At 43.8% G+C, this 25,255-nt stretch overlaps 1 protein-coding gene across 2 annotated transcripts in view; it reads left to right on the top strand.

The window, feature by feature from the left end:
- The first annotated feature begins 2,306 nt into the window (after positions 1–2,306).
- The window catches only part of RAPGEF5 (Rap guanine nucleotide exchange factor 5), a 234,930-nt gene continuing 211,981 nt past the window's right edge, over positions 2,307–25,255 (top strand). Inside the window, exon 1 of one of the 2 annotated variants that reach the window (XM_061413684.1) lies at positions 2,307–2,581. In XM_061413684.1, coding sequence (XP_061269668.1) covers positions 2,351–2,581 — 231 coding nt within the window. In that variant the 5' untranslated portion in view covers positions 2,307–2,350. The remainder of the gene's footprint in view (positions 2,582–25,255) is intronic. The other variant, XM_061413685.1, reaches the window with a different exon arrangement.

The following is a 25,255-nucleotide window of genomic DNA, read 5'->3' as shown; positions in this document are numbered from 1 at the left end:
CACTAAGAAACTCTGTGAAAGAGCATGAAGTCCAAGGATCTGGACCAGGAGTCAGAACATGTGTGTTCTGTTTTAGAGCAGAGTAGGTTCATGGTGTGATTCAAAGGGTGTTCTCAGGGGTGACATGGCACAAACCTTCACTCATCAGAGAGATTGCTAGCCACAAGTGTCCTGGAGTGCCTTTACTGGACCAGGACCAAAGGTCTAGTGGACTTTTAGTTGGTATTTCAGGAGGAAATCTGGAGTATGGAGTATGACATTGGTTTTTGTTTTTGTTTTTTTAGTTGCTAAGTCGTATCTGACTCTTGCAACCTCATGGACTGTAGCCTGCCAGGCTCCTCTGTCCATGGGATTTCCCAGGCAAGAGTACTGGAGTGGGTTGCCATTTCCTTCTCCAGGGGATCTTCCTGACCCAGCAATTGAACCTGGGTCTCCTGCATTGCAGGCAAATTCTTTACTGACTGTCATGAGGGAAGCTCATGACATTGGGGCTCAAGGCAATGCCTAATTACCAGTGGGAGCAGAAGTATTTGAACATTATATAAGCTGGTACACTCTTATATGGTCCATACAAGTGGAATTTCAGCCTTGAATAAATATATGTAATAGTTATTTGGAAACTGTAATGTCTGAGTACTGTAATGTCCAGTAAACACGCACAGCTTTCTATGATAGGATGTAAGGCGCCCAATATGTCACCAGCATCTATTCTGATATTTTCTCCTCCTCCATCACAGGATCCCTCTCTCCCACCAGTAGGACACATTCAGGGCCCAATGGGTTCTGTGTCCTACCCCTCTGGCGTTTTTCTCATGTTTTTCCTTCTTGCTTGAAGGACCCACATCCTCTTTTCTGCCTGACTGAATCTTCCGCACTCAGCTTGAGGGCACAGCTCAAACTCCCTTCATAGACTTTTCTTTGCCTGTCTCAGGCCAGAAGCATCTCCCTGCTCCTGTGAGCTGCAGTGCTCATTATTCACACTCAGTTGGCAATTACCAAGACTACAACACTATATCTTTGTTTTTTTTATATGTGTAATCTAGTCCTGGCTCAAGTCTTAAGTTTGAACAAACTGGGAGATAGTGAAGGACAGGGAAGCCTGGTGTGCTGCAGTCCATGGGGTCACAGAGTCAGGCGCAACTTAGCAACTGAACAAGAAGTCTTAAGATCCTTGAGGGCAGAGTTCACAGGTCATTCTTTTTTCCTTGCATGGCCATATTTCCATATATATTTGCCAGTTGTCTGCCATATGAGGGCTGAGAGTATAGTGGTAGACCAACATAAACCAACAAAGGGCCCTGATTCCTTGTAATCCTTAGTTGTCAACTTTTTTTTTCTAAGGTGAGTAACTTTATTCAGTTCTTGCAAGTCTTAGGCAAAGATAGGAGCCCTGTGTCCTACTGATAAGGAGTAAAACTACTGGCTGCCCCTTGCTGAAGACAGATTGATCTGGGAGGTGAAGGTTCACAGCCATCTGGACTAAGGCCCTGTTGGAAGAGTCTTGCTGCCAGGGCTCCACAATTCCTGCCTCCTGGAATGGTGTAAACAATGATTCACACCACGGCAGGCCTTTACGCTTTACCAAGCACATTCATCACACGCATCAGCCTTTCAGGGAAGGTCAGGTTCCAACTTGTTAACAGAGAATCACCTCCAGGTCACCAGACTTGCATCTATTTTGCTCAACACCTATCATAATGAACAAAAGTTTTAGACTTTAATGATGAATGTGCCAAAGAGAGGACAGCGTGGGGGCTCTTTGACTCGTAGCAGAATACAGAGCCTATTTCGAAGTTCTTAGGCGAAAACCATTTCTGGGATTAGTAATTACGATTTGGGGCCAGGCTGTGAAGAGGAAAAAAAAAACAAAACCACCTTGTGCGCCCGGGCGGGGTGGTGGTGTTCCCCACTTCCTAGCTCACGGGTCGAAGTTCAGGTCGAGCCCGGCATGCAGGAAAAGGGGGTGAAGTGGGACTTTTCAGCCTAAAGGGAGTAGGGGGATGGGCCGGGCAGTGGAGTGGGTTTGGTGGTGGATTCTGGGAATCCGCACCTGTGGAAGAGACGGTGCTCAAGGTTCGGGGAGTGGCTGCGGGGGCCGGGTCCGCAGGCGGAGGTGTGCCGCGGCGAGGGCGGGGCGGGGCGGGGCGGGGCCAGGCGCACCTGGGCGGAGAGGGGGAGGCGCGCGGGGCTGAGCCTGGCGGGGGCCGCGGCGCGCGCCAATGGGCAGCGGCTGGCAGCGCGCCCCGCGCCCGAGCCGCAGTCGCGCCCTCTTGCTGCCTGGCGAAGGCGCGGACGGCGCGCGGAGGCGAGCGCGGGGAAGAGCCGCCGGCGCCACTGCCGCCGTCAGGGCATGAGGATGGCCGTGGGTTCCGTCAAGATGCAGCCGCCGTGCGAGAGCCCGGCTCTGGCCGCGGTGGCGGCCGTGGCGGCGGCGGACGGCGCCCTGCGCCGCAGCCCCAGCGCGCGCGAGCCGGAGCGTGAGCAGCTGCCGGTGCCTCCGCGGCCGCGGCTGCGGGACCTGCCGGCGCTGCTGCGGAGCGGGCTCACCCTGCGGAGGAAGCGCAGCGCCGCTGGGGGCCGGGTGAGTGGCCGGGTCTTGCGCGGCCGGAATGGGCGTGGGAGGAGCGCACGTGGAGCCCGCGCCCACCCTCCGGGGCGGCCGAGGAGGGCATCTGGAAGTTGGGGAGGTGCCGCGAGTGGGGCGCTTGTGCCGGACTAGGCAGAAGAGGGGCCCGAGAAAGCGGGGTCGTGGGGTGCCCCCCGCGGAGCGGCGGTTTCCCTCTCCCTTAGGTGCACCTGACTTAGCCCAAGCGCACCTGGATTCTGGCCGCGGGACCGTGAGCATCGCCGGAAGAAGGGCCGTTTGCCTTTCTCTAGAGGGGGAGCTGCAGGTGTCCGGTGCCTAACGGCCGGCCCTGTCCCAACAGCGAGCCCAAGGCCCCAAGCGCGGGACCTCAGTTTTCAGGAGGCATGAGACGTGTGCACTGCTGTCGGACGCCTCGTTGCAAGCTTTGGGCACCGACACTGGCTCTGGCCGCCGCCACGGCCGAGGGACAGACGCCGGAGTTGGAAGTTCCGGGGCGATCTGTAGCTCCTGGGCTCTCCAGTCGCCAGCACTTAGTTCTCGGCGACGCCCCCAGAATCTTAAATATTGACTTCCTGCTGGTGTGTTCGGTAGGATTTCCTGGTGGAGGAGTGTCCCTCGTTGGGTTCTAAGTGCATCTAATGGCCCGAGCAGGTCAGACATGTTTTGTGGTTAAGAGAAGCGGGACGGCCTGGGATCTCTCATAAGTCACTCAGCAGGCACTACTGACTTACGGGTGTCCCTGCTCACCAAGGCCTTGGGCACCTTTGGGAGGTTTTACTTAGCTTTTAAAATTTTTGCATCATTAAGGAGACATTACCAAGAAGGTACCACAAGGTAGACATTTTGGTCTGCAATTTTGAAAAGAAGTGGTTGTCTGCCTTAAAAGATCTTGCTGGGGGACTTCCAGCTCTTGAAAGATAGGTTTGTGAAACTTGAGCGTTAGGGAGAAACACTGGGTTTAGTATGGCTTCCTTTGGGCAGGAAAGGGTCTGAATTAATGTTGAGTCTTTGGCCTTTCTAGGATGTGTACCTCCTTCCCTAAGAATTCTTCCCACATAGAGATGACTGTACATGATCTACCTTAGAAGGATGTTTTGAGGATTAGCTGAGCAGTAATAGGACATCTTTAGGTCAAATGACCAGGGGAGTTTAGGAATTACTGCAAATGACCTTACCATGTGGTGTACAGGGTACAAAGAAAGTGAGGAAATGTGTCCCAAAGATATGATAGCTAAATAAACACAAAAATCAGAGTTAGAGACTTTCCAGGAGTCTAGGGAAAAGTAGGTTAAATCGTATTCCTGTTACCCTTGATAGTTATTTTTTCACTGCACAGAATACTGAGGACATGAGGGCAGCCAGGCAGTCTGTGAGGAGGATCGCCCAGGGTTTCTGTGTAAATAGATCTGGAGTGTTCTTCTGCATAGAGACTTGAATTTCCCCCTGTCTGGGATGTTGTGGTGTACCTTGCCAAAATACATATTTACTCTTATTAATTATTTTGAATGTGGTTACTTCAAATAAGATATACTTTATTAGCCCTTCTTTGGTTCTAATATTGTATTAGTTCTCCTTGTGACATTCCAAATACATTTCATAAGTGCAGGGCCAGTTTTTTTTTTTTTTTTTTAAATTGGGGGAAGATTGTCAAGTTTTCTGACATTGGAAACCCATAATTTTCAACTGTTTTCCCTCCTTTGGCTTTGGAACCACCTTTGTGATCTTGGAACCTTCCCATCAAAGGAGTTGGAAAGGGTTTGAAAGAAAGAGAAAAATAGGTGAAATATGTATTAGTTTGTTCAGGCTACCATAAAAAAAATACCATAGACTTACACAACAGAAACGTATTTTCTCACAGTTTTGGAGGCTGAGAAGTGCAAGATCAAGGTGCCTGCATATTTAGTTTCTGGTGAGAACACTTCCTGGCCAGTAGACAGTCACCGTCCCTCTTTGTCCTGATGTGACCATTCCTTGGTGCCTGTGGAGGAAAAGAGATGGCCTTCTCTCTCTTTTTTCTTTTTTTAAACTGAAATATAGTTGACATACAATATGATGTTAGTTTCAGGTGTACCACATACTGATTGGTATTTGCGTACATTAGAAAATGACGTAATGATGTAATGCTAGTTACCATCTGTTCCCATACGAAGTTATTACAGTATTATTGACCATATTCCTTATGCTGTATATGACATCCTCATGGCTTATGTATTTTACGACTGGAGGCTTATACCTCTTATTCTTGTTCACCTGTTTTGTGCTACCCCCATCACTTGTTTATTCTCTGTATCTCTACTTTCATTTTGTTTTGGTTGTTAGATTCCATATGTAAGTGAGATCATCCAGTATGTTTTTCTCTAGCTTATTTCACTTAACATAATACCCTCTAGATCCATCCATGTTGTCACCAATGGTAAGAATTCATTTTTTTTAATGGCTGAGTCATCTTTCATTATATGTATATACCCCATCTTCTTGATCCATTCATCCATCAGCGGACACTTCACTTACTTCCATATCTTGGCTGTTGTAATAGCATGGCAGAGAACATAGGGGTGCATATATCTTTTCCAATTAGGGTTTTTGTTTACTTTGGATTAATACCCACGTGTGAGATTCCTGGATCATATGGCAGTTCTATTTTAATTTTTTGAGGGATCTCCATCCTGTTTTCCATAGTGACGGTGCCGATTATAGCCTTAACCAGTGGTACGGCAGGATTCCCTTTCCTGTGTATCCTCCCCAGCACTTGCTGTTTGCTGTCTTTTTGATGATAGTCGTTCTGACAGCTGTGAAGCGATATCTCATTGTGGTTTTGGATTCGTTTCCCTGATGATTAGTGATGTTGAGCATCTTTTCATATGCCTGTTGGCCATCTGCTTATGTTCTTTGGAAAAATGTCCCTGCAGGTCCTCTGCCCATTTTTTGTTTTTGGTGTTGAGTTGTATGAGTTGTTTGCGTATTTTAGATCAACTCCTTGTTGGGTATATCATTTGCAAAAAGTTTACGTACTCCCATTCGGTAAGCTGCCTGTTCGTTTTATTGATGGATTCTTTCACTGTGAAAAAGCCTTTTAGTTTGATGTAGCCCCTTTTGTTTATTTTTTCTTTTGTTTCTCTTGCCTAAGGAGACAGATCCAAAAAAGTATTGCTAGACTGATAGCAAAGTGTACTGCCTATGTTTTCTTCTAGGAGTTTTATGGTTTCAGATCTTATGTTTGTAAGTCCTTAATCTGTTTTGAGTTTGTGTATGGTGTTAGAAAGTGGTCCAGTTTGATTCTTTTGCCTGTAGCTTTCCCAACTCTATTTATTGAAGAGGCTGTCTTTCCTCTGTTGTATGTTCCTCATTTGTCATAGATTAACGTGGGCTGCCGTCTATGGGGTCGCATGGAGTCGGACACGACTGAAGCGACTTAGCGGCAGCAGCAGCAGCAGTGTGCTGTATAAGCATGGGTTATTTCTGAGTTCTCTATGTGCCAGTACCACATTGTTTTGATATAGATACTGGCATCTGTGTATGTCTTTTTGTACCAGTACCATACTGTTTTAATGACTGTACCTTTGCAATATAAACTGTTTGAAATCAGGGTATGTGATACCTGGAGCTTTGTTCTCTCTCTTAAAACTTGCTTTGACTATTTGGAGTCTTTTGTATTTTCATACAAATTTTAGAATTTTTTGTTCTGATTCTTCGATCTCTCTCCTTTTCTTATAAGGCCACTAATTCCATCATGGAGACAGCACCCTCATGACCTATCTCACCCTTAGTACCTCCCCCAGGCCCTCCAAGTACCAGCATCTTGGGGCTTATGGCTTCATTAATTTTGGGGGAACACAAATATTCAGTCCATAACAGAAGTGTTTGATGGAAAGAGAAAAACACAAGCAGTGTGTATCAAACCAGTGGGTGACTTGTAAACACCTGGGGTCATGTGGTTAGCCCCTTGGTTAGGGCAGTGATATTAATGCAAGTAAATCATGGCTAAGCTCTTTGTGTGGACCTTCAGTTCTGTATGTCATGAGCTGTACTTCTGGATTATAGCTGAGTGATTATAGGGACAAGTTAGCACAGATTCATTACCAGGGTAAGAAAGTAGCTTTGTGTATTACACAAGCTGGTAGGAAAGTTTGCAACTTCTGTATTGACCAAGATCTGATTTAGGAATCTGTGTGGCCCTTGCCCATGCTGCCTTGGGCTGTCCCAGATCTTAACAATCTGACATCAACTGTCATCAGATAAGCTCTTTGTGAGTTGTGTTGCCCAACCCAGGTGGCTTGTAGGCTGTCTCTTATTGGGAGAATATAAGCTGCCATTTGATTGTTACTATAGAACTCCTGGTTCCTTGGTTCAGTCACTTATTGTCATACTGAATTCAGAATGCAAGCTGATTAAGACTCTTTGCACCTCTTTAGGCTAGGTGGAATGACTAGCTTTTTCTTACTGCCTCCTAAAAAATCACTGCTAAGATAAGGGACAGATTGAATTTACACCAAAACCATTTAATTTTCTTTTTTAACTTTGTGTTGGGGACATTATGAAAGAACAATGTAATTACTTCCTATCTTTAGCTATTAACATTTTATCAATTTCATTTCACTTATTTCTCTTTTCCCCACTTTTCTTTTGTGAGGGACTGGTGTATTTTAAAACAAAATCCTAAATATTGTGTCATCTCACTCTAGTGTTTCAGTTTACATCTCTGATAAGGACTTTGTTCCTTAAAAAAAAAAGTGTGCCTTTCTTGCCTAAAATTTTAATAATAATTCCTTAACATAATTCCCATATTTAATTTTTCTCAGAGATGTCTTTTCACTTATGATTGGTTGCAACCAGGAATTAAGGTCCATGCATTGTGTTTGGTTGTTAGGTTTTCAAATCTGTTTTATTTTATAACCATCTCCTCCCCCCGTTTCTTTTTTCATGCCTTTGATGTGATGGAGACAGCAGGTCGTTTGTCAAGTAGAATGTCCACTTCTGGGGTCACTTCTTACTTGTGATGTTGTCTAGTTTGTTCATTTATTTTCCATGTTTCCTGTAATCTGGCAGTGAGATATAGTGGTTTGATTAGATTCAGACTTAAGAGCGAGCATTCTTGGTAGGTATTACTGTGTATAATCTGTTGCATCGCATCATGAGAGGCATGATGCCTGACTGTGTCCCTGCTTGAGATAACAAGAGTGATTAGTGGGTTCAGGTGGGGTCAACTTACCTTTCTACCTTTCGCCTAATGATTGTAACACCCCTGATAGTTGTAACCCAGATCCATTTCATCAGAGGTTGCAAAATGATGATCTAAACCTATCATTCCTCTTGCATTTATCAGTTGGAATTCTGTCTATAAAGAATTTACTCTCGAAAAATAAAAAATTTACCCTCATGAACTACTTGGGTCTTCTGAAAAAAAAGATTGTATAGGAAGGACAAGGGAAAGGCTTGATTTTTTTTCCCTTTTATCAATTTTCTGAGTTATGATTTAATGCCCTAACAACCAGTGAGTTTTTTTTTCTTTTTCAAGTATCAGTAAGATCTTAGATTTGTTTGTAATTTGTTTGTAAATTTGTTTCAACCCCTTGAAGGCAATATTCTTTTTTTGATGCTCAGTTTATATTTATCTCCTGCGTACTTCTTAAAAGGCCCTAGTAGTCTCTGACACCTTTCTTCCTTTTCAGCACAAGTTATTCTAAGCATATCTTTTCCCATTTCCTGGTGCAGACTCCAAATCAGCCATTTGCCCAAGGAGTACTGATTTTTTTTCTTCTGAAAACCATTCATGTCCCTCAACTTTTGCCTCTCATAGTGGTTGAGTTTTTTTTTTAACCTTCTTTTTAAGTCTTTCATCTTAAGTTTTTGTTTCATTAAAAATTCTTCTCATCAGGCTGTTTCTAAGACTGTCATTTTTTCCCTCTAATGAAATAACTGGTAGCTACATTCCTTCTTTCTATATATACTGTTGGAGCGCTGGGGCTACCTTATTTTGGGCTTTGGCTGCTGGAATATTTTCTGCAGTGTTCCACCACTTTCTTCATCTTCTTGAAATCTGTTTCATTTACCTCGTCAGAATGATTCACCGGTCGTGCCAGTTTGACTGTTCACCCAAGTCTTCCTGTGATTCTCAGCCTTTGGATCAATTTTCTCTGCCTTGACCTCTTCCCTTCAGCCACTCTTCACTCAGGCAGGGTCTCAGTGGCTCTTCAGACCTGAGAACCTGGAAGTTCTCTCTTTTTCATTTACAGTCTGTACCCTGATGCACGTATGTGTGATCAGTTCAGTTCAGTCGCTCAGTTGTGTCCAACTCTTTGCGAACCCATGAATTGCAGCATGCCAGGCCTCCCTGTCCATCACCATCTCCTGTGATCAGTCATGTCCAACTCTTTGCAACCCCATGGACTGTAACCCACCAGGCTCCTCTGTCCATGGGATTTCCTGGGCAGGAATATCAGAGTGGATATTTGCCTTTTCCTTCTCCAGGGGATCGTCCCAACCCAGAGATTGAATCCCACCCTGGTGACTCCCTCTCAAAGAAGAACAAGGCTGCCCATTTCCTGTGTCTGAGCTGGAATGCTTCAGGCCTGGCTTACCACCCTCCTCCGCTGGAAATAAGACTTTGTCGATCGAGAAACACGTTCTGCTCCAAGTTATACCAGTATGGCCAACTTATAGTCATTTTATACACATATCTCATAGGCAAAGCATGTAGTTTCTTCCTTGTATTTAAATTAAAATCAGTGCTAACACTTCATAGCACTTAATTATGTGCCTTGCAGGTTCTGGTATAAACTTTAACGGTCACTACAAGCCTCTGTGATAGATGCTTTTATTTGCATTCTACAGATGAGGAAGGGGGTTCTCAGGTGGTGGTGCAGTGGTGATGAATCCGCATGCAATGCAGGATATGTGGGTTCAATCCCTGGGTCAGAAAGATTCCCCTGGAGGAGGACAGGGCAACCCACTCCTGTATTCTTGCCTGGAAAATCCCATGGACCGAGGAGCCTGGTGGGCAACAGTCCATGGGGTCAAAAAGAGTTGGACACAACTGAGTGCACTTGTGTGCACTCACACATACACACACCCCCACACTCACATACACACACACACACACAAATGAGAAAACTGAAACCTAGAGGTAACTTGCCCAAGATCACTGAGTGGGTGGGATAGGGGAGGTTTGAATGCAGCCAGTCTGGTTCCATAGTCCATGTCCTGAATTGACTCTCAAATGCACTGAGGACCTAGGGTCTATTTTTTTTTCCCCTAAATGTCCATTGTTGTTGTTGTTCAGTCACTCAGCAGTGTCCAATTCTTTGTGACCCTGTGGACTGCAGCACGCCAGGCTTCCCTGTCCTTCATCATCTCCCCAAGTTTGCTCAAACTCATGTCCATTGAGTTGGTGATGCCATCCAACCGTCTCGTCCTCCGTTGTCCCCTTCTCCTGACTTCAGTCTTTCCCAGCATCAGGACCTTTTCCAATGAATGCCCATAGGCTTTATAGTACCTGCTGGTATGACCTTACCCCTCTTGAGAATGGTCAGTACATGCTGTTGATAATGCCACACATTAACTTTTCTGTCATTGGAGCACACAAGGGCTTGTGGTCCTCCTGGGATTGAGGTGGAGAGGTCGGGGGACGGGAAATGCTGTGGTTATAGGTGTGTATAGTAACTAATAGTTACTAAGATTAAAGTTCGAAGTCAGTGTGTCCTAAGCAAAAAACTCGCAGGCCTATCGTCATCAATCCAAACAGTTTGTGAATTCATCCTCCTTACTCTTTTCTTATCTGCTTATGGTAGCCTGTCAGAAGATAAAGGTCATTAAAGGAGGCATGCATCTTCCAGGAAAGGTGAGTCAGATCAGATAGGACAGCACGTGCTGGTCTTATTTAAGAAACAGTGACTTCTGGCCAGCTCAAACTTTGAGTTGCAGGGCCACTACTCTCTATCCTCGCATGTTATTCTCTGAGCTCTTGAAGCCTCATTTTCTTCCGCTGTTGTGAGATACACTGTGGGTCAGGTTTTTCTGAGAATAGAGGCAATGTCTGGGAAGCTTTGGGCACCTTGCAGCTTAAATGTTTTCTTCCCCAGCTGTATGCTTATTCTAAGCAAATGGACTTACACAGACATATTTATGGAAATCTAGGCATAAAAAATTTTGCTCTTGTATGCAGTGTCAGTTTCCAAGTTTTTAAAAATCGTGGTGTCCTAACATAGAGTGAATATTTTAGGTAGTGTCTAAATACTGATACCATAACAAAACAGTCTGAGGTTCACACTTGCACTGTCTAAAATGGACTTGGCAGTAATTGGTAACTTGTGAAGCTAAAAATAGAAGGAAAGGTGGGAGAAAAGTCACTGGGGATGACTCTGAGCGCTTGTGACTTTCTTTTTGCCTCAATGTTGCATAACAACCCTGGTTAGGAATACTGATCATGCTAGTAACACTATGTTATCAAGGAGTACTTTGTGAGAGGTTATAAGATTTTATGGGAAGGCAAAGTAGTTAAAATCAATGGCTGCCCCCACCATGGTTAATTATTGTTATAATAAATCATTTATTTATAAGTCCATATGGAAAAGGGAGAGTTCAGGGACAATATCGTGGATTCTGGCATGTCTTTATCAGATTGAAATGTCAGTAGTCCTCTAAAAGGAGAAGGTATTTTCAACTTTGAGAAAATTACCATCTAGAGAGGTTTAATAGCCTTCCATGATCACCCAGGTAAGAAGTAGTGCAGTCAGAGTGGGGCCCAGGACTATCTGATTACAGTCTCTGTGGCCTTTCTGCAAAACCATGTTGTCTAAGTGTGTGTGTGTGTGTGTGTGTGTGTGTGTGTGTGTGTGTGTATGTCTGTGTGCACGCTCGCTCAGTCGCCAGGTCACGTCCAACTCTTTGTGACCGCATGGACTGTAGCTTTGCCAGGCTCCTCTGTCCATTCTTTACCACTGAGCCACTGTACCTTGTTGTCTAAGACATGGATGTAATTATGACATGTTGAGCACTGAAACAGTGGGTACCCCAAGGAACTCCAGTGGTAGAATCCCTTAGTGTGTGGTATTTATATAAAACGAGGGGTGCCCTAGGCATTTCAAGTTTAGTGCAAAACACAGCTTACTTTCTTTCCAGTGTCTTAAGCAAATGGCTTCCAGGATTCGTCTTTATCCACTTGCAAGGTTTGGTGATGGCTTGAGCAGCAGCAGCTGTTTGTCATCCCTCTGCAATACCAGCCATTGTTCAAGAAACAGGAAGGTTTAGGATGACTCATTCGGGAAGCCATTGCTCTGGAGATTTGGAAACTGACTGGCTGCGTATTGCAAATAAACTTGGAGATTTATATAAATCAAGTAGCTTCCTTTTCTAGAAGACTGGAAGAAGAGGTAGAATGAGTTTCTGATAACCCAGGATTTACGTTTCTGATGGTGACTTGTTTGATATTTAAGAAACATCTGATTAGGAAGTGAGAACTATGCGTACCTATCAAAGTAAAAGAATCCATTTACAATTGAATCAAGTCATTGAGAATACACAAGTGTCTTTTACTAAAATTAAGCTTTAGCCCATTTATCTTTTAATGGATGTGATTACCTGAAACAAATAGCTCTCTACTTCCCCCCCCAACCCCAATCCCAGGCCTTTGCTGGAATCTGGGGTGGCACCCTAGAAAAAAGCATGTGCAGGCATAATTTTGCACCTCATTTCAGAGGGCTTGTGGATGTTCTGAAGCCTGGGTCACCACACACCCCTAGTTAGAAGGCCTTTCTTCTAGAAGCAGTACCATGGTTCTGTAATTATTTTACTTTTCATCTTTCCTTCCTCTAAAAATCTGGCATAGTGTCAGGTTCTCAGTCGGTAAATATTTCCCCAAATTAAAGCATTTTAATGGCTGGTTGAATTGGAAATTTATTCACCTCAATGCAGCAAAAGCTTCAGTGAGTCCTGGGAGGTGGTGGCCATGGTGATGATAATTGTTATTATTTAACAAATTCTCATGTAACATTCATCATCTCGGGTTGTTTGAGGTACTTTCTTGGGGTTGTTTGAGGTACTTTAAGAACATTAATCACTGAATCCTCATAACAGCCGTGTATGACTGATATTCTCTTTGTCTTCTTCTTGTCTGAAGTGGAGAATAAGGTTCACAGATGCTGGCTAGATTGCCTGAGATCACCTATTAAGTGGAGAAGCTGGGCTTTGAACCCAGGAAATCTGGCTCTGTATTCCAAGGTTTACCTATTCTGCTGCATCCTTTCTCCAAATAAGAGAATGTATTTTCTTGATTACAATCTCTTTCTCTTTTTCATTTTATTACTTTTGAAATAGGGATGTTTGTTAAATTAATATGATCATTTAATGGAATAAAACTTTTTTCATTTCAAAACTATTATTAAATTGATAGTGTATGTTAAAATTTGCTTCCCAGGTGGAGATAGTGGTAAAGAACTAGCCTGCCAATGCAGGAGACATAAGAGACGCAGGTTTGATCCTTGGGTCAGGAAGATCCTCTGGAGAAGGGCATGGCAACCCACTCCAGTTCTTGCCTGGAGAATCCCATGGACAGGGGAGCCTGCAGGACTACAGTCCATAGGGTCGCACAGAGTGGACACGACTGAAGAGACTTAGCATGCATGCCATCTTGAAATCTTGATGTCTTAAATTAAAGCTGTAATAAGCCATGTTTTACTTTTTAAATGTAGCTGCATAGTTTATCTGTCGAAATAGCAAAGTAAATCACAGCTTTAAAATCGTGCATCCAGGTCACTCACTTCTGGATCTTTCCCATGTATGCGTGTTACTAAACTTTTGTTTGATTTTCTCCTGTTAAAAAAATAAAATAATGCATACGAACAAAGTGTTAGTTACTCAGTTGTGTCCGACTCTTTGTGACCCCGTAGACTGTAGCCCTCCAGGCTCCTCTGTCTGTGAAATTTTCCAGGTGAGAATACGGTAACAGGTAGCCGTTCCCTCGAACCTGGATCTTCCACATTGCAGGCAGATTCTTTACCATCTGAGCCACCAGGGAATCCCAATACAAACAAAATCCATATCTATTCGTGAAGTGTGAAAATTTTAATGAGTATATTAACAATTTATCTGAGCACTGATAATTGCTTAGGTAATGCTTTAAATGACAGAGGAGAATACATATAAATTTTTTCCTACAAAAAGTATTATCTTTAAAATAATGTTGAAGGTGAAATTATAGAAAGTTTATTATTGGTTCCCTTCAGTTTTTTTTTTTTCCATAAAATTTAAAAGGTAAACTTCCCATATGAATTTCTTATTTTTTTGAAACTAACAGCCATGAATATACACAAATGCCGATAGAGTTTAGACTTTGTCTTTGAGTCACTGTACACTGTGTGGGAAGATGGCAGATCTTACCTTCTGGGACTCAGTTAATCTTTTTTATGTTTTACTTGCTTTTTTCATGAGGCTTTGGCCTCTCCCTTGTAAAGTGCTTTTCTTTGCTTTTTGTACCATTTGTGTTATCTGTAGAAAAAACATAATTCAGGATTTCTAATACAGGCGAAACAAACCTTTCTAAAGTTAGAGTCCAGAAACCCAGGGCTTCTGCAATCTAGCTGGTTGTCTTCCTGTATTTTTTTCTAACTGGTCTAGCAACTCACTGCAGCCCCGTTGGTGCTTTTGCTGTTCAGTCGAATTTGACCTTGTCAGATCATTTACCTGCAGCTGTTCTGAGGTGTACACGCAAATACTTGTGATTGCCTAACACTTTTGCCTCTGGTGCTGACTGTAAATTTGTTTTACTCTCTCCTGCTGCTATTGAGGGAGGTGAACAGCTTATCACTTCTGCTTGGTCTAACACTCTAAATGTTGACTGTAAAGAACAAGCGCTACAAATGGTACACTCCATCATACTGTGTTGTGAATTTATGTATAGGTATGAGATCTTTTGTAGGGAAAAAAAAGAAACTGTGTGATGTTGCTTTTAGAGAGTAGGGGAAGTATGATGCCTGTTTCAATCCATTGAAATAGAATTTGGCTTTGTTATAATAGAAAAGACATTTTTTTTCTATGTTTTGTCATTTACCGGCTGTGTGAATAAGTCAGATAACCTTTCAAGTTAAAATGGAATGCTGGTATTCTATCATGCAGTTGATGGTGGCAGAGGGGACCAGTTTTCATTTCTTGGCCCTTGTCTGTACAGCCAAGGTCTTTCTCCATTGAGATGCCAGCTCAACCCCCAGTACACTTTGGGGGCATGTTTTAGGCAGAGGGAAAGATGGGTCTTAATAGTCACCTCATCTCTGGAGTTAGAGAGCGGAAGATAATGATTTAATAGAAAGAACATTTGAAGGAGGAAGATTCTGATTAAATCGAGAATCCATCATATCAAAAGAGTAAAAATGATGTTACCTATGAATTTGTTTCCAGAAGATTAAATCATTTGTTTGGCCATAAACAGAATTCTGGGAGAGGAGTCAGAAGAGAACTTGTGTCAGCAGCCCTTTGTATCTGGGGAGAGTTTACCAGGTGGTTTTATCTTCTTTTAGGTGAGAGGTTTGTTGCTGTTTCTTGTCATCAGGGAAAGCTATTTTTTAGATTCAGATTAGCATCAATATTTGTTTTCCTCTACTGTTTCAAATTTATGAAAAATCTTCAAATAGCACCCGCTGAAACGCTGAAATTTCTGCTCTTCTTGGCACATGACTTTTTTTAAAATAAGAAGAAGCCTGCTAGTTGTATTCTAATCTACCTCAAATATCCCACGAAGTTAGAGCTTAATGAAACTCCACAGGGTCAGTTCATCAGTAGCTGGCTGTTCACACTGCTGTCATTTATATAAGGCTTTATATTTGCAGAATGCTTTCTCATACTGTGTTCATAGCTCTGAAGTAGGTATTCCTTTCTTATACAGACAAAACAAGTTACTGAGTTTTTCCATAGGCCACTTCTGTGAAGCAAAGATAGTGCCCACCTCACAGGGAAGGAGAGGAAGCAGGTTAAAATGCACAGCACTTTTCAGACGAAACTGGTTTTGTGGAGAAGGCTTAGTGCGAGCTGCTGCTGTTGTCATCGCTGCCATCATCATTGTCTCCTGAAATGACAAATCTGAGGGATTTCAAGATCAAGCCCTTGGAAAAGCTGAAATAGATTTTATTGGCTATAGTGACCGCAACTAAATAGGAAAATGGAGGCTCAGACATCGGTATCTTGCTAAAGGTTGTAGTGAGGAAGTTCAGGGTTCAAGGGCTCCTTACACCTGAAGCGTCTCTGATAGGATATCCATGGTTGTCCCCCCTAAAATGTCAAAGATGGGGTCTAAAGGAGGACTCCTCAAACAGTAGCATATACATACATGAGAATCCCTGAGAGCTTTTTAAAGCACAGATTCCCGGGCCCCAGTCTTAGAGACTTTGATTCCATACGTCATGGATGGGGCCCAAGAATCTGCATTTCTGTGCAGTTCCAGGTGATGCTGATGCTTCTGGGACACGGACCACACTTACACCAGTCAAAAGGGCCTTAAAAGTTTGATTCCCTTCAGTGTCAGAAAATTTCTGAGGCCAGGAGTCTACCTGCTGTTCTGTTTGCCACCTTCATGATGGAAGGACAAGCCAAGATGGAAGACCATGACTATAAGAACTTAATTAGAATTAATAATACTGGAAACTACCCCTGATTGGTTTCCACAAAGTAACTGGCAGTTGAAAAAGTCATGAGCATTTGAAACACAAAGGGCCCTTGGCAGCTGGCCTACTGATTCTCTGTCCATCCCCTGTCCTCTCTGTTTCGTTCCAGTCTACACCTTGGAGCCTGCCCTCTGGATAGTCATCACTGGGGCTCCTGCCATGTGGCTTTGGTTTGGGTTCAGTCACTGGAAGGCCAGGGGAGGAGCGGAGTCAGGGGTGGGTGTCTGTGCCCTCTGCCGCTTTTCCTTTTCTGTGTAGTGCCGGCAGTGCCTGTGCCTGTCTGTTACCAGCTTCAACAGGGCAGCCTCTCCTCCATTACTTCAGCTCTCTCCCGTCTCCAGTAGACCTGTGTCTTCCCTGGTCCCTCCTGCCTGTGGCTGTTAAAGGCTTGTCATTCCCAACCCCTATGTTCTGCAACCTCTCCTGCTGGCTCTCGGAACCTCGCCCACACACCTTTGATAGGCTGTCTTTTGAGAGGACCCTTGATTGATACTGGAGTGGCAGGAAGAGCTCCCAAAAGATGGGAAGAGTGATGGTAGAAGGTGTAGCCTTGGATGAAAAGAACATCATGAGTGGAATGGGCAATTGGTGGTGAAGTTTATGTCAAGGGGCTCCAAAATCACTGCTTATGGTGACTGCAGCCGTGAAATGAAAAGACACTTGCTCCTTGGAAGGAAAGCTATGACCAGCGTAGACAGCATATTAAAAAGCAGAGACATTACTTTGCCAACAAAGGTCCTTATAGTCAAAGCTATAGTTTTTCCAGTAGCCATGTACGGACATGAGAGTTGGACCATAAAGAAGGCTGAGCACTGAAGAATTGATGCTTTCAAATTGTGGTGCTGGAGAAGGCTCTGGAGAGTCCCTTGGACTGCAGGAAGGTCAAACCAGTCAATTGGAAAAGAAATCAACCCCTAATATTCATTAGAAAGATTGATGCTGAAGCTGAAGCTCTAGTACTTTGGCCACGTGATGTGAGGAGCTGACTCAATGGAAAAGCCCCTGATGCTGGGAAATATTGACGGTAAGAGAAAGGGATGTCAGAGGATGAGATCATTGGATGGCATCACTGACTCAATGAACATAAATTTGTGTAAACTTAGGGACATAGTGAAGGACAGGGCAACCTGGTGTGCTACAGTCCATGAGGTCCCAAAGAGGTGGACATGACTTGGTGACTGAATAAGACAATAAGAGGTGAGGAGTGCAGGAAAGGGGTCTTTAAATTGATTCTGGATCAATCACAGAAGGTCCCAAGAGGTCCCTGGGTGAGAAGCTACAACTACTAGAATGTGACCCAAGTGTCACCCCTAAGCATAAACTTGCACGGCGAGGGTTCAGAGGAGTTTTTTAATGAAGAATGTATGTTCCTCTTCGACAGTTGCCTAACAGTTTGTTTTTTCCTCTCCTGCCCCTGCCGTTTCCCCAGACACCCCTAGTGTTGTTAGCCTCTGCACAGGGGTCATAAGGTCTTTCTGCGGCACTTGGATCTTGCTCCGTTTTGTCACAGTATTTTGAACATATTCTGAAGTGCCTGCCAGAACTACATTCACAAAGTAACAACTAGTGGAATAGAATAACCACGCCTTCAGTTCCTTTGCCCATGGGTTCCAGTGATGGGCATATCAATAAGATGGAAAATGCTGTTCATGGTTTTGGTCCTCAGCTACATCACCCTCTGCAGTACCCGCACCATGAAGCAGGACCATAGCACAGACTTGTACCAATTCTGTGTGTTTATCAGTTCTTTTATATTGAAATCTTATGCCCAGGTTGAAACTGTTCAACAGCTTTTAGAGTTTTTTGGTAGGGGTGGGTAGTAAAGTTTGTGTTAATCAGATCAGATCAGATCAGATCAGTCGCTCAGTCATGTCCGACTCTTTGCGACCCCATGAATTGCAGCACGCCAGGCCTCCCTGTCCCTCAACAACTCCTGGAGTTCACTGAGACTCATGTCCATTGAATCAGTGATGCCATCTAGCCATCTCATCCTCTGTCGTCCCCTTCTCCTCCCGCCCCCAATCCCACCCAGCATCAGAGTGTTTTCCAATGAGTCAACTCTTTGCATGAGGTGGCCAAAGTACTGGAGTTTGAGCTTTAGCATCATTCCTTCCAAAGAAATCCCAGGGCTGATCTCCTTCAGAATGGACTGGTTGGATCTCCTTGCAGTCCAAGGGACTCTCAAGAGTCTCCTCCAACACCACAGTTCAAAAGCATCAATTCTTCGGCGCTCAGACTTCTTCACAGTCCAACTCTCACATCCATACATGACCACAGGAAAAACCATAGCCTTGACTAGGTGAACCTTTGTTGGCAAAGTAATGTCTCTGCTTTTGAATATGCTGTCTAGGTTGGTCATAACTTTACTTCCAATGAGTAAGTGTCTTTTAATTTCATGGCTGCAGTCACCATCCGCAGTGATTTTGTAGCCCAGAAAAATAAAGTCTGACACTGTTTCCACTGTTTCCCCATCTATTTCCCATGAAGTGGTGGGACTGGATGCCATGATCTTCGTTTTCTGAATGTTGAGCTTGAAGCCAACTTTTTCACTCTCCACTTTCACTTTCATCAAGAGGCTTTTAGTTCCTCTTCACTTTCTGCCATAAGGGTGGTGTCATCTGCATATCTGAGGTTATTGATATTTCTCCCGGCAATCTTGATTGCACTTTGTGTTTCATTTGTCTTAATACTTTGTCTTAAATGGTTTAAAGATAAAACAGGTCCTTGAGCTCAGATTTTCTGTTGTTACAATTCTTTAGGAAGAAGAAAAGCTCTCGAGGAAAAATGAATTCTGGAATTTTTTCCCTCTTCTTTCTGTGTTTTCATATACCTTTGTGTCAGAAAACATGACTTTGGGAGGGAGTTGGGAGTGTGACCTTACACAATTGAGGCAAATCGTGGTGAATCATCTCGTGTTACGTGGCACAGGTTTCAGGTACACGAGCCGTTTGTTTCTCCTGAATTTTCCCTCCTTTCTAGTTATTTATCCTGAGGTTTTGGTGGCTGGACACCCTAAGAAGATAAGACACAGAGGAGAGGATCCCAAGTCCACCAGGAAGGCCATGGTGAATTCCTGGATGGAGGCTGCCTTGACATGGTAATGTGTGAACGTCAACTGTTAGTGGAAATTGACCCGAGGGAATAAGGGGGTTCCTAGTGCAGATGATCCTCAGAGAGGCCATATCCTGTCCAGGGAACAAGGAGGAGGCCGGCATGGAGGAGGGGGGCCCCATCATAGGCTTCTTTTCCAGTCTCGCATCGTGGGATGAGGATGGTTCTTGCTGATCTGCTTTGTTTCCACCTCCTAGGGTCGGGGTCCTCCCTATGCTCCTCCCTGGGGAGAGAGCCTTTTTCTTGCTGTATCTCCATCTCTGGTTTGGCCCCAGGAGATCTCTGGGAGCCCTCTCTGGTATTTTAAGGACTCATCTCCTTACTCACTTCCTTGGGATGAGCTAGGCATCTTCATTATCAGTTTGGTTGCCTTTGGCTCCACAGGGCCTGCTTTTCCCTCCTCCTCCCCCAGCTTTGTTCCCTAAGGCTGTTCTGGTGGGCTGTGCTCCCAGCTCATCTTCCGTGAATCAGCTCTCCCTATTGTCTGCTCTCCATGCTTCCCTGCACAGCCCTCCTGCTTCTTCATCCTTTTACATTCACCTGGCCCCAGCTGAGGGCTGTTTCATATAAACGAGGATGCCACAAGCCCCTTTTAGAAATCTGGGTGATTCAAACCCACTTTTACATGTTAAAGGTTCCCTCTTTTTTAGGTGATTTAAGCTCTTACAGCAGTTTTATCTACCTCTCTTCCTTAACTTCCCAGGAGAAGAACTTTTGCATGGGCTTGGATAACCACTGTCTCACTGGTCTGCACTGGGGGATGCAGAGTTTACAAACATTGTTTTCTAATTAGTTTTCATTTTCCAAACTACCTCCTTTAAATAGAGACTTCTATCTTGGTCCGAAAGATGTGTACAAGAAGGTATTGCTCTGGTGAGAACTAAGGTTGTGAAATGCAAAATCAGTTTCATTCCTTAATGGCAGTAATAAATGTAGAACCTTCATTTAAGCAGTTAGCTTTGGGAGTACAAGGCTAGACAGATGACAAAATAAAGTGGATTAATGATTTTGTTAATCAGTTCTTTCACCACAGGCAGCTTCATAATAATCCCAGACTGCTGTCCAGTGAGTCATCCTCACTTTTGCATTTCCTGATATCTTTTCTTTCTTCTAAAAATCTACGTAAGGTACCTATCATCTGATTTGTCAGGATAGTCTAGGTTTTGCCGCAATAACAAAAATACCACAAAATCTTTGCGGCTTAACACCATAGACGTTTATTTCTCATTCACTGAAAGGCCGTTTTGTGTCTGGGTGCTCATCACCGGGAGCTGTCCTCCATGTCGTGGCTCTGCTTCCATCGTAGGACATTTCTGCATCATCATCACCTTCCACTATGACTGCGAAATGTGAAGAAAGAATGGAGAACTCCACAAGGGTATTTAAATACACCTCTCTGAAGGGTGTTTTGCTGACATCCGATTGGCTGGAGCAAGTCATATGACCTCATTCACTTCAAGGCACGGGGGAACGTGTCCTCTTCCCAGGAGCTTTGAAGGAGAAAGGAGGCACAGATATTAGGAGTGTCTACCTCAGGCTCCAGAAACTGAGAATTCAGAAATGAATAAAGGCATAATCCCCGTCTTTCGGTCCAGCTGGAGAGGTAAACAGGTTCATAGTATTACAATATAGTCCTATAAAACTGTACAAATTACAAATTAGCATGGTAATGACTGTGGTAGAACAGAAAGCACCTAAGAGCACAGAGAAGAGCGGGGCATCTACCTCCCTGGCCTGCAGACGAGGGAAAACCCTCCAGTGGGAGTGACATCAGGGCTGGGCTTGTTCTGCAGCTTGAGGTCTCCTTACCTTGGTGAGAGTGGTATCCGGCCTTATTTATGTGCTGCATCCCAGTGAAACTAATGTTTGGAATACAGCTCCAAGAAGTAGGCTTATCTTTTCTTTAAGACCTCAAGAAAAAAGTGAAAGCAGGCTGTCAGCAAGAGAAAAGATCTGCCCGTTCCCATGAAAGATGACACACAGTGTCCTTCTAACAGAGGTTTGCAGGCACTGTTCTACTACTCCTAAGCTGTCATGCTCCTGACAGTTCTTTGATCTCAAAAATTAAACTTGCTGTTACAGTAGGAAAAGAGCAAAGCAGGTGTAAAATAACAATCAGGGTTACTTATTAGGCAGCAAAGGTTGCGTGTACTGTACTTTGATTTGCCCAGAGATTCTGACACATTTTACGTTAGATATAAATGTGAGTGGTGTGTTAACAGTGCAAAGAATTTGCTTTATAGACGGAAGGAGACAGGCTTGTCCTCAGATCTGATAAAGCCACATCCTTACCCTCTTTCACTGCTCTAGCCCCACTGGCCTTGTTGCTGGTCATCCATCACAGTGGGCATTCTCCCTCCTCAGGGCCTTTGCACCTCTTGTTTTCCTTGTCTAAAGTCTTCTTTCTCCAGATACCTATTCACCTACTTCAAGTCTTTATACAAAGGCCATTCTCTTGATGAGATGTGCCAGGCACCCTGTTTTGGGTTGAGAACCACTCCATGCAGTACACATATGGGTTTGGGGATAGAATAATGTTGAGACTATATGTGGATAAGATCTAACAGTGAAGGTTGTAGTCCCGTCTGTTGACAAAAACATTTCATAAAGTTTAGGTGTATGGGGTGCAGAATGGAGAAAGGAGAGGTTGAAGGCAGCAGAATCTGTTGGGGGCTGTTGTCCAGGTAACAGGAGCTGAGGGCCTGGTGTGAGATGGAGGTGTTGGGAGTGAGAGGTCTAAGGGTGGGGGAAGGTCAGGATGCTAGGATTCAGCGATTTCCTCTCAGTTTTCATGGGGAGCTAAAAATTAGCAAAGACTCAGAATAAATTTCTTGTGTTGAAAGGAATATAACTCTCAGAAGCATGACCAGACGTGGTGTCTATTCTATACAGAAGGTCTCTTAGAAATTATGAGAATGTGTGTATGTGTTTGAATGAAAAATTGAGTATAAGTTAGCTTTTATGATGAAAAAAGAGGGAAAGGGGGTTCTTTTAAAATGACTAAGTGGTAGTGTTTGTTTTTAGGACATAGTTTGAAATTTCCACTTCCTGGTTGGGGCAGAAGAGCTGAAGGGCAGCCTGCTCCCATTCTGCTGGGTCTCTCAGGGTTGCTCCTGCCTGTGACCTCGGGCACATGCCTCCCCGCCTGTCCCTCCCTTCCAGCCTTGACCTCAGGCTACATCTGCTCATCGCCAGGTCTCCACCTTCAGTACTGGCCAGCATTGTGCCAGCTGCCCTCCAGCCCCACCTCGGGTCAGGCGGAGGAAGGTAAAAGTAGGAGAGCATAGAAAGGAGAATTTAATCCTGCTTTTTTTCAATTCTTAAATTTCTCTATGAAGTCCAGGGAATTGTGGCCTCAAGATACCCATAGCTGCTTGTCTCAGTAGACTCAGGTAGAAAATTGTAAATGTTTTCAAGGCTTACCTCTCAAAATCCACCTGCCTTCTGCTTGATGTTGAGAAAAAGACACCTCTCTTCTTTCATCAATTTCCTGACAGTTCCTGCTTCTCACCCGTAGGATAATTTGACTCATTTATGTGAGCCCCATAAACATGTGTACCCGGCCTCCACGCCTACCTCCCTGTCACCTCGGTCCTCAGGTAATTGAGTTGCTGCTGGGCCAGAGTTCAGAGTAGCCTTTTGTGTTCACTTATACTTGTCTCTCTAATTGGATTGGGGACTGAGTCAATCGGGGATTTGATTGCAAACAAGAGAAACCAACTCTGAAATTACTAGAAGGTGTTGTAGGTCATCCTACAGAATTATTGGAAGGCTGGAGAGGTAGGCTTCTGACAGGGCAGGAACCAAGGATGTTTCCAGAGAAGAAACCATAGAATGTAAACAATCAAGAGCCTGAATGGGGACTTCCCTGGTGGTCTAGTGGTTAAGACTTCACCTTCCAATGCAGAGGGTATGGGTTTGATCCCCAGTCTGGGAGCTAAGATCTCACATGCCTCGTGTCCAAAAAACCAAAACATAAAACCGTCATTGTAACAAATTTAAGAAAGACTTTACAAATGGTCCAAATGAAAAAAGTCTTAAAAAGGCGTGAATGTTGAGAACAACCAGCTTGGGTCTCTCTGTCACTTGCCAGTTGAACAACTCTGGACACATCTCTTAACCATTCTATGCCTCCCAGCATAATTATCAGCGAGAAATGCATTCATATTTGGAAGAAGTACTTAAACAGTGACTGGCAAATAATAAACGGTATCTCAGTGTTCGGTGAGTATGCGTTTCTAGTTGAGGTTGTGCATGCCTATACATATATTTTGGCTTTTAGCTGGTAAGTGTAATTACTCTCTGGGCTGCAGGCTTTCCTTCTGTGCCCCCAGCTGCTGCTTTGCTGGAACTAGTTTCTCCCTTATCGCTAAAGGCCAAACGTTTGTTCAAGGACATTGTTTCAGTTCTTTGTGGTTCCCTCAGAACCATTAATTCTGGGACATTATTAACAACAGAAGCACATAAAAATCACAGTCTGTGCATTTGGGGCTTTAGTTTTACGTGGCCACCCTGAGCGATAGTGTAGTCAACTTTTTTCTGCCACTTCTTGTCTTCTTTTTTTGATATTATGTTTTCATGGTCATTACTAATATCCCCTTTACTCTTTGCTCCTGATATTCTGTTCTGAGAGAAACAGCCAAAATAGATATTGTCATAGACGATAAACCATCTTACCTCTGAGAAGGGTTTAGGAGTCCTCTCCCATTTTTAAGTGTAGCATTAATATTTAAACATATTAATAATTAACATAAGTGCTTATTAGTGTTATTTAATTATTATTCATATTAAATACTTTTTTAAAGTACGTTTCTGAAATACTTATTTTTTTCCCTCTTTGATTTTGTTCAAAGACAATTATCTATTCTTTTATTGAAAGAATCTTTCCTTTAAGATTATTAAGAGTGTTGGTTGTTTTGGCAAGCCAGGGCATAGTCCATTTATAGAGAAGCTTTACTTAAAAGCAAAAAGTCAATGACTTGGTGTAGTCCATGTGTTGAATATGCTGTTTTAGGTCCCAAGTTTAGTTCACTTCAGTCGCTCAGTTGTGTCCGACTCTTTGCAACCTCATGAACTGCAGCACGCCAGGCCTCCCTGTCCAGCACCAACTCCCAGAGTTTACCCAAACTCATGTCCATTGAGTCGGTGATGCCATCCAGCCATCTCATCCTCTGTCGTCCCCTTCTCCTCCTGCTCTTAAGCTTTCCCAGCATCAGGGTCTTTTCAAATGAGTCAGCTCTTCACATCAGGTGGCCAAGTATTGGAGTTTCAGCTTCAACATCAGTCCTTCCAATGAACACCCAGGACTGATCTCCTTTAGGATGGACTGGTTGGATCTCCTTGCAGTCCAAGGGACTCTCAAAGAGTCTTCTCCAACACCACAGTTCAAAAGCATCAATTCTTTGGTGCTCAGCTTTCTTTATAGTCCAACTCTCACATCCATACATGACTACTGGAAAAACCATAGCCTTGACTAGATGGACCTTTGTTGGTAGAGTAATGTCTCTGCTTTTTAATACGCTGTCTAGGTTGGTCATAACTTTCCTTCCAAGGAGTAAGCATCTTTTAATTTCATGGCTGCAATCACTGTCTGCAGTGATTTTGGAGCCCAAGGAAATAAAGTCTGACACTGTTTCCATTGTTTCCCCATCTATTTGCCGTGAAGTGATGGGACTGGATGCCATGATCTTAATTTTCTGAATGTTGAGCTTTAAGCCAACTTTTTCACTCTCCACTTTCACTTTCATCAAGAGGCTCTTTAGTTCCTCTTCACTTTCTGCCATAAGGGTGGTGTCATCTGCATATCTGAGGTTATTGAGATTTCTCCTGGCAATCTTGATTGCAGCTTGTGCTTCTTCCAGCCCAGCGTTTCTCATGATGTACTCTGCATATAAGTTAAATAAGCAGGGTG

The sequence above is a fragment of the Bos javanicus genome, chromosome 4 (assembly GCF_032452875.1).
Source record: "Bos javanicus breed banteng chromosome 4, ARS-OSU_banteng_1.0, whole genome shotgun sequence".
NCBI classification, from domain to species: Eukaryota; Metazoa; Chordata; class Mammalia; order Artiodactyla; family Bovidae; genus Bos; species Bos javanicus.
This window is presented reverse-complemented; position numbering and strand designations above follow the sequence as displayed.